This window comes from Monomorium pharaonis, chromosome 6 (genome assembly GCF_013373865.1).
Source record: "Monomorium pharaonis isolate MP-MQ-018 chromosome 6, ASM1337386v2, whole genome shotgun sequence".
In the NCBI taxonomy this organism is placed as follows: domain Eukaryota; kingdom Metazoa; phylum Arthropoda; class Insecta; order Hymenoptera; family Formicidae; genus Monomorium; species Monomorium pharaonis.
Window position 1 is genome coordinate 8,564,803 of NC_050472.1, and position 10,377 is coordinate 8,575,179.

Sequence of the window (10,377 nt, forward strand, 5' to 3'; positions counted from 1 at the left end):
TCTTAAGACAGTACATAAGATGATCTTAAATATAAGATCCGACTATGAATAGCGGCCTATGAATACCAGCCTATCTCAGTTTTCTTATACCAATATTCCGGTGTAATCCCGGTGTATCAGCATCGTCAGCGCCACCATTTGGTACTACATTTCTAACAGATTTTCGCTTCACTCAAAACCACGGAGATCGGTCTCCTGGTTCTAGTCTTCATAGTTTTTGGGATCGCTAATAATGTTTCAATATCAAGATCCCGAAATTCAAAATAGCGTGGCAGAATATCAAATATCGTCACGAATACCCCCTGAAATATAATATAACCGGAACGAGTGCGGCTGTAGAATCCCTTTGTTAAAGGTGATCCGAGAGAGAGCGTTCTAAGAGGTATCCTTGTCCCTTTTTAACTACTTGTTCATAAACTTTTACGGGACTGTACAGTCACGTGAACGCATTAGTTAAAAAAGGACAAGGATACTTCTTAGGCTGGTATTCATAGTCGAATCTTATTTCAAGATCGTCTCAAGCAATATCTTAAGATGCTAATACAGCTCTGTGATTGGCTGATGGCATCTTAAGACAGTACTTAAGATGATCTTAAATATAAGATCCGACTATGAATACTGGCCTTAGACCCTCTTTGTCGGATCGCGACACTAGCGCTCGCACTCGTATATATTATTTCAGGAGCTCGATTCTTGAATTCATTTGAAAGAGAAACGTATTCGCAAATTCTGTTCTTATAGAAAAGTTGGAAATTTATTAGCTATCGTATGGCTTTTAACCAATAAACTTGCAACTTTTCTGTTAGAGCAGGTATTTGCGGACACGTTTTCTTGCGAATGAATTCAAGAATAGAGTCCCAGTACTTCCAGTGCGAATACTACACTCAACCGAAGCCAGAGACACGAACGAGGACGTGGTGGTTGTCTCCATTTTTTAAACTTTTTTTTGTTAAAAATTTTCATTTTGTTTTTTTTGTTCTTATAATTATTATAAAAACATTAATTATTATAAACCCATTCCTTTTGTAGTCGGAAAATCGACCGTTTTTAACATCCTCCTTTTAATGTTATAATTTGTCAAGATTTATTCACACAAGTTCTTTACATAATAAAGTTAAACTAATATAAATTAAATTAGTAACAAATCAAGGATATTTATTCAAATCTTAAATACCTTTTAATCGGAATCAACTTTCTGCAATGCATAATGCATCTCGTCCTTTGATATATTCAATAGAATTTTTTGATGTATATCGCTTCCTAAACATTCACATATCAATAGTCTATAATCAGCCAAGTTTGCACAAATATCAAGAGTTTGAGAAATATTAGGAGCTCTGTAACCTAAAAACAGAAATTACAATAATAAAAAGAGATTTCTCTCATACACAATACACTGTCTTATTAAGTATACTTTTATACAAACCATCGAAAGAACATAAAGAGTCAAACTGCCTATAAACATTTATGAAACAAACTTCTTCCACATCAATACGTTTGACTTCTACACATACAGCTTGCAAGAATATTTGCTCAAATTTTGAACAATGTTTTATCGCTTGAATTTTTGGATTTATTATCATCTCTGACAGAGCGTCATTTACATCTTGTACACTCACTGTACTATTATTGCGTGTTTCGTTAATTTCTGCCACTCTACGACAAATGTCCAAAGCGCGACGAGCGTCGCCTGATACTGCGGACACCTTACTAAAAAACAAAATGCATAAGATATTCTTAAAATATTTAATTAAATTTGATCAATTTTATTATGAAAATTAACAACTACTAAAAAAATCATTTTAAAAATTAAGAATAGAAAATGGATTGAAAATTTTAAAAACATTCTATAATAATAAAACGTTATGTGAAAATAATATAGAAAAATATATCAATAAAGTAACTTGATATTGCAATTTCCAAAATAATAAATAAAATTTAAACAATAAAACTGATAATTTATTTTTAAATATTTTCTTTGTTAATATTCATATTGATATGGAAAAACGTTGAAAAAAGATTTGATGAAAATTTGAAGATGATTTATGATGATTTAAATGTAGTAATAAACGTTGCCACATTTTCACTAATATGTCATCTTTAAAAACAATTATATAGCATTTATAAACATAATATTCTTACACACATAATGATGAAATATGGTAAAACTTTATTTATTCAATTTCAAAATGTTCTTTAAACTATTTCCTTTCTTATGCAGTTTTTCAAAATTCTTATATTTTATTCATAATGAAATAACTTACAATCTTTCTAACACTCTCAATGCTGTTTTAGAAAGTTACTTCAAATTATACGAAATTTCAAAAAGTTTAGGCATATATATTAATCTATATAAACTTATCTCTTAAAATTTGATAATAGGTGTGTGTGTGTGTGTGTCTTACATTCTTATATCGTGTAAAACTAAGAAAAAATGAATAAAAAAGATTAAAGGTCAATTTGTACATATCCGTTCTTTTACTCTTAAATGGACATGTTCACGCATAGTACCATGAAAATCGTGAACTATACGAGTACAGCACTGATACATTACGGACGGTATAGTAAATTGAAAGAAAGACTACACAAGGCTTACCGTGCAATCAATTGTATAATTTCGTTTTCAAAAATGTCGGTGTTTTTAAGCCTGGTTAATACTATCTCATATAATTGTTTATAATTATATGGTTCGAAAGTTATTCGGGTAAGACCTAATCGCGACGTAACTCTATTCATTAAAACTCTTTCTGGAAGATCCATAGTATTGGCAATTGTAACAACTACTAATCGAGCAGAAGCTTTTGTAGGCCAGTCCAATAGATTATATATTACATCCTGTCGTTTTGTACATAATAAATCAAGCTACAAAAATTAAATTAAAATAATTAGTAAAACAAATTAGAAAAAATAATAAAAACTAAATATTACAATCTAGAATAATAGATATTAGAGAATAAAGATATAAAATAAAAAATTTTACTTTTAAATAAAAAATTAGTTTAATTTTAATTAATAAATTTTTAAACAAAAAATAAGTAAAAATACATATTATATAAATAAAGATAAATAACATGCCTCATCTACAAGTAGCAATGTCATTGGCCTCTTAGTATTGTTATTAAATTTCTTTTCTAATATATTATATGCTTGTTCCCATATTAGAATTTTACCAGATAATTGCTTCAGAATCTGCACATAGGCCTGTCTAGGCTCAGATAATTTCATCCCATTAATTTCAACAAAATTAAAATAATCTAGTTTATCTTTCTCCACAGATCTCTTTAAACATTTGACAACTTCATTTATGGTAGCAGTTTTTCCTGTACCTGGTACACCGTTTATATAAATGCTCCTATAATATTTATATACAATATTTTAGTGGAATTGAATAAGTTAATATCTTCTTTTAATAAAATTAATTTTAAATATATATATTAATAGTTTAAATTAAAAGTCAATTTTGAAATGTATTAGGCCGGATCTACAATAGGTGTAGTAAGCCTTAAGCCATAAGGAATTAACCAATTATATTCGATTATTCTTCTCATATTTGATTATAATTGGTCAATTTCTTATGGCATAAGGCTTACTACACCTATTGTAGATCCAGGCTTATACTAAATTAGAATGTTGTAATTTTTGAAAATTACATTAAATAATAAAATTAAAAGATTACAATATGGATGGATAATTACAATAAAAAAATTTAATATTTTATTTATATAAATAAAATTTATATAAAGAGTAACAAAGAAACATTGTTTTCTATATATTGGAAATTTCTTTTCTTTTACATAAATTTTTAACTTGGAAAAATTACTACCTGCAAAAGTTAATAAGTTTGTTTTAAAAATAATTGAAGTAATTGAATTTAAAAATTAAGTTCAACTTAATTAGTATTTGCACAACCTTGTATTTCAGTATATAAAAAAAAAGTAAATATAAATATCAAACAAAAAAACACAAACGTGCCCTCCGCTTTTGTCCATTAGCTTGCTTTCTATAAATGTATAAATGTTATTAAACTCTTCCTCTCTGCAAGGCAGTGATTTAGGCACTGCACTAACGTGCAATCTAGTTCTGATTTCTTGCAATGCTGTGATTGGTTTAGCTAAAATATCAGTTCTTATTTTCATGGATGGTGTCAAAGAACCTTGTTTCAACAACACATGAACCTTTGGAGTACTCAAACCATTCCATACCACTGATGATTCAATAGCATCAGGGTTCCTTTGATTAGTTTTTTCAGATAAATGTTTATTAACTTTGTGCACAACTTCAATCTTACCAGTTTTATTCTTACTCTCATCTTTGCACATTGATTCACATTTATTAGACACAGTTAAAATAGTCTTGCAACTTTTCTCAACTTTCAATTTTTTAAGAGTATCTTCGAGTAAAACATTTTTTTTTGTCTCAAAATGTATTTTGTTACTTTGTGATTTATATACATTATCTTTTTTTGATTCTTTATTTACAGAGGAAGATACATATTTCGATCTAGGTCTGTAAACCTTAGGAGTAACATTATTGACATCTTCCACAAAATGAGCACAATTTTGTTTTTTTAATTTCATTTTTGATCTTGTGGACGGTGTTTTTGGAATTAAATCAACACCAAGCTCTACATACTGCGCACACATCTGAACATAACCTCATGATATTTAAAACTCCCAGGTTGTATTTGTCATATGGTCTGTTCTTTCTAGCTGCACTGTTGCACTGGTGCAATAAGTTAAAGGCTTAGTTTACATCGTCAAAACCTTAGTACGCGTATTAAGTTTGGTGCGCACCAAAGCCTTAGTACGGGCGCGTTTACATCGAATGTACTAAGCATGTACTGTGAAAAATATAATACAAATTTAATTCATGTTGATGTCTCCTACTAAGACATTTTCACACCGGTTTTTAGATTTTAGCACTGAGGTTATGCTCAATTGCTAAATTCTCTCTAAAATGCGTTTTATGCGTTTACATCGACATTTGTATCACTTGGGGTGCGTTCGGGGAGACGCTATTGGCCTAGTTTACATCGTGCATTTGATACGCGTATCAAATAGTAAATAACTAGTGAATGTGTTTAATCATTGGCTGATCAGCTTAAATTCACTACTTGATACGCGTATCAAAAGCACGATGTAAACTAGGCCATTAGCGCTATCAGCATCAGTTTATCCTTGTTCTACTTTTAATGCGTAATGAAAAAATGGACTGAAGGGGTGCGTTCTTAAATTTACAACGGATGTAGCCAGATACACAAGAATGTCATTCTATCTTTGTTCAACTTTCTGTAAGTAACAAAGATGGAATGACATTTTGGTGTATCTGGCTGCATCCGTTGCGAATTTAAGAACGCACCCATGCTGGTAGCGCTAATAGCGTCTCCCCGAACGCACCCTTAGTACGCGTATCAGTTTAGTACGATACTCCTACTTGATACGCTCGTACCAAATTGATCCGGCAGCGTTTACATCGTGCGTACTAAATATTTAGTACGAATTTGATACAAATATGGTACCTGATACGCGTATCAAATGCACGATGTAAACTAAGCCAAAGTAAGACAAGTATATTTTTTCTCATTCTAACTTATTGCCATTCTAACCAGTGCAACAGTGCAGCTAGAAAGAACAGACCAATAGACCGCATGAGACGACAACGGGGATGCGTTCTTAAATTTGCAACGGATGTAGCCAGATACACAAGAATGTCATTCTATCTTTGTTCAACTTTCCGTAAGTAACAAAGATGGAATGACATTCTGGTGTATCTGGCTGCATCCGTTGCGAATTTAAGAACGCACCCCGGGTGTTTACGATAATGGCTATCCGAGTAATTTTCTCTAGGACCGAAATATATGATAAGCACAACCATCTACTATCATCATGATTCGTGACAACTCAATGCTGTTCGGTATAGCCAAATCATCACGAGCAAGTTGCGAGTTGCGAGTTCCGTGAGTTTGTAGCAGGTAACCTAAAAAGTACGACATAAATAATTTGATTATTACAATTAAAAATAATCTGTTTTCAATGTATGGTAAGATTATTAACTTCATTAAAATAGTAATTATATAACACAATCATGTATTTTTAAAGTATTGTCTAAAGTAATATTAAAGAGATTATTTTATTTACAAATATTTATTTTATCTATCAAGTTTCTATCATAACGGTATTATTTCAAATCCTAATATAATATTTTAATTAAACATTGATTCTCAATAAATGTTATCATTTATTATTAACTAACATATATATTAGAAAAGTCATCTTTTATTAAACGGATGGTGTTAACACTTTGAAACAAATGAGATAAATTATGTAAAATTACTAAATAAATCATTATTAATAATATTTTTTAGATTACAAGTAAAATAAAAATTTAAGTATAAATATTTTTCTTTCTTGTAACAATTGTTAATGATAAGTTGCATGGTGTTATCATTATTTTAAAAAATCATATATCTATGTATAAATATTATGCATGAATATTTCACTAATGTGAAACTAATAATAATGTTTACAATAAATTTTTTTAATTTGTAATACAAGTGCATAGTAAATTAAGATATACTGTAAACAGATATACGTTAGATATGCGTTAGATATACGTTATAATAGAAACTTGATAGACAAATTAATAAATAAAATATTTGTAAATAAAATAATCTCTTTAATATTACTTTAGACAATACTTTAAAAATACATGATTGTGTTATATAATTACTATTTTAATGAAGTTAATAATCTTACCATACATTAAAAACAGATTATTTTTAATTGTAATAATCAAATCATTTATGTCGTACTTTTTAGGTTACCTGCTACAAACTCACGGAACTCGCAACTCGCAACTTGCTCGTGATGATTTGGCTATACCGGACAGCATTGAGTTGTCACGAATCATGATGATAGTAGATGGTTGTGCTTATCATATATTTCGGTCCTAGAGAAAATTACTCGGATAGCCATTATCGTAAACACCCAACGTATCGCATGAGCGCATGAGGGTGCGGTCCCATGAAGCGGATTATGCGGAAGCGGAACGAGCGGATCACCAATCGTGGGATCATTCTGATAGAACTCTTTTAAAGATTCCGTCGAAACGGTCTTGTGATTGGTGATCCGCTCGTTCCGCTTCCGCATAATCCGCTTCATGGGACCGCACCCTGAGTCCGTTTCCGTTTCTCTATGCGCAAAACTAAAATGGCTGTCGCGCATAGACACCGCAAGATTGCTAAATTGGTGCTGGAAATGGCTAAAACTACCGGAAGTTTAACGGAAAATGGCGGAGCCAATCACAATCGAGAGGGGTATTGGCACAATTAACTCTCCTTATAGAAACTCTAGCTAAAAGTATTCTATCCTTGTTGCTCAGTGAATGTCGAAGAAAGATAGAGCACGCTCACAGCGTCAAAAGCGTGCTTTTTGAACCCAATCTAGAACCAGAAGACCGATCTCAACGAATATGATTGGTTAAATATCCTACGACCCCTATAATCAACGACTGACGACTTAGGCCTGGGGCTTGATTCTTGAATTCATTCGCAAGAAAACGTATGCGCAAATACCCGCTCTAACAGAAAAGTTGCAAGTTTATTGGTTGAAAGCCATACAATAGCCAATAAATTTTCAACTTTTCTGTAAGATCAGAATTTGCGAATACGTTTCTCTTGCGAATGAATTCAAGAATCGAGCCTCTGTTTCTACCAACGTAGATTAACTTTAATCTTGGTTTAATTTAGGCTACATTCCAAAACGTCCTTTCCGAGGAAAATTTTACTTGAAATATAGTACACGTAATGCCCAGTTTACAATGAGTCGTTGGTCGTTGGTCGTAAGAAATTTAACCAATTATGTTCGGTTATTCTTCTCTAAGATCAACTGTGATTGGTTAAATTTCTTACGACCAACGACCAACGACTCATTGTAGACTGGGCATAACGTATCCTACATTACATCGAGTAAAATTTTCCTCGGAAAGGACGTTTTGGAATGTAGTCTAACTTGTTATCTTATTCTAGTTCCAAAAATGAAAGAGAGATAAGTAGTAAGTTAATTCAAGATTAAATTAATCTACATTGGTAGAAATGGACCTTAGGGCTACTTGCACCAAACTCTGATTAACTTAATTGTTGATTAGTTTATTGGAATTGACCAATCGTATTTGTCGTTAAGCAAAATTAACAAATGCGATTGGTCAATTTCAATGGACTAATCAACGATTAAGTTAATTAAAGTTTGGTGCAAGTGGCTTTTAAGGTGCCTTTTTTCACGCTGACGCTTGACGTTCATTTTTAGCGTCAAAAGACATCACGTGACTAAAAATGACGAATGGGTATCTTTATTTTTAGTCACGTGATGTCTTGACGCTGAAAATGAGCGTCAAACGTCAGCGTGAAAAGGCACCTTTATTTTAAAACGGGCCTAAATCTTTATTGTAGACAAAGCCTTATGTGCTTATGCAAGTTGTGTGGATATACCCTAAGGGCATCTTAAAAGAAGCCAGATGCAAATGGATGCAAAGGAGTCCAGAAAGAGCACGTGTATAGACCGGGAAATAGTTTTTCTTTTCGTTCTCTGAATTGTAGAATACAAAGTGTCTTCGTTATCCATTATCTAAAAAAACAAAAAAATTGTGTTGCTCGTATTCATCTTTATAATTCACGATAGAATATTTAAACATGGAAAAGCAAGACGAGCCAGAGAAGAAAAATGTCGACGATGATCACTCGAATAACGACGCTACCCCCGAGGTTGCCGATGACCACGCGAACGACGACGCTGCCGCTAAGGTCGCCGATGATCACGGGAACGACGACGCTGCCGCCGAGGTCTGCGCCGATCACTTGAACGGCGATACCGTCGCCGAGGTTAATGACGATGCGTCGATTCTTGATGCGGAACAAATACAACGGACAGAAGAAGTGGAAAAAGCAAACGGAAAAGATCCCACAGAAGAAGAACCATCCGAGGATCTTTTGGCGAAGATTAAGGCACAAGTAGAGGTATACTTCTGTAAGATATTTAGGAATAACAGTTTATAGTTTTCAGTTTAATTCCTCCTTTGCTTACACTTTGTTTCATAAAAGAAGATTTAATACCAAGTTACTTTATTGTTGAAAATAACGTCCCAATGGTTTGTTTAAAAGGTAATCAATATGAATTCTTTTTTCTAAAAACTAAGGACGGAGCTCGGGATTGAACCTGGGATCTATTGATTACAAGTTGATTGTTTTCACTTGAGACTACTCATCTTTTTGTTGCCTCCTCTATCTTTTTATTTCCTTTTGCAGTGCTAAAAGTAGCAATGTAAATATATAGTACACATTTATCATTGAACATATCTGTTCGAATTTGTTAACAATTTGTTAGCAGACTACTGACATTATATCATTAATGATATAGAGAATAATATTTTGATATGTCAATTAGGATCCTTTTGATAAGGATGATGAGGAAGCAGATGCAATTTACGAAGCTATCGATAAAAGAATGGATGAAAAACGTAAGGAATATCGAGAGAAACGCCTCAGAGAAGAATTGGAGCGCTATCTTCAAAAAGAGCGCTAACGTCCCAAGATTCAACAACAGTTCTCAGACTTGAAAAGGGAGTTGGTCAATGTGACTGAGGACGAGTGGAAGAATGTTCCCGAAGTGGGAGATGCTAGAAATCGTAAACAGCGTAAGAACAGAAATTCACTCCGTTGTTGGATTCCGTTCTGGCAAGAAATTTATGGGGCGAGACGTTCACCAGCATTGATCCATCTTTGGCTTCCACGATGCCAGGTGTGGCGACCCGAAATGTTAACTCCTACGGGAGATCTCGATCTCAGGAAGATTGAACAGGCCAGAAACACATTAATGAACATCAAGCTGAATCAGGTTTCTGACTCTGTAGAAAGCCAAATTGTGGTTGATCCAAAAGGATATCTCACACAGCATGATACCTATCTATGGTGGTGACATAAAGTAAGGATTATTATACAAATTTAACTACAATGAGGTTCTCCAGTTTCTTTTCACTTAATCTAAAGACTTGATTAAATTTTGAGAATAATATTATGATTGATATATAGACATTAATTTTTTTTTAATTTTTCTATAACTTTTAAAAAATTTTTTTAAATAACAGTGAAAAAGTGAAAGAGAGAGAGAGAGAGAGAGAGAGAGAAAATCTTTAGAGAAAAAGAACATTTTAAGTAATTTAATCGTAAAAAAGAAACATTTTTTTTTAACTACACAAGAATAAAATTTAAAAACATTGTTTGAGATTATAAAAATAAAGTCGTATTGTTTTTGTGTGAAAATTAAAATATTTATGAATTATATACAATTCTTTTTAAATATGACACCATCCCAGACAGCACCTAAG

At 32.3% G+C, this 10,377-nt stretch overlaps 2 protein-coding genes across 2 annotated transcripts; one reads left to right on the plus strand and one right to left on the minus strand.

The window, feature by feature from the left end:
• Positions 1-976: 976 nt before the first annotated feature.
• Positions 977-4,751, minus strand: LOC105831167 (origin recognition complex subunit 1-like). The gene is made up of 5 exons (XM_036288179.1): positions 3,973-4,751; positions 3,076-3,352; positions 2,597-2,862; positions 1,427-1,710; positions 977-1,344 (listed from the first exon to the last, which is right to left on the minus strand). Exons 1-5 carry the CDS (start codon positions 4,641-4,643, stop codon positions 1,178-1,180), a joined length of 1,665 nt encoding a protein of 554 aa, XP_036144072.1. The 5' UTR covers positions 4,644-4,751; the 3' UTR covers positions 977-1,177.
• Positions 4,752-8,496: 3,745 nt separating this feature from the next.
• On the plus strand, positions 8,497-10,137 carry LOC118645954 (pre-mRNA-processing factor 6-like). The gene is made up of 2 exons (XM_036288009.1): positions 8,497-9,010; positions 9,438-10,137. The coding sequence occupies exons 1-2, from the start codon at positions 8,687-8,689 to the stop codon at positions 9,573-9,575; spliced, it is 462 nt and encodes a 153-aa protein (XP_036143902.1). The 5' UTR covers positions 8,497-8,686; the 3' UTR covers positions 9,576-10,137.
• Positions 10,138-10,377: the final 240 nt, after the last annotated feature.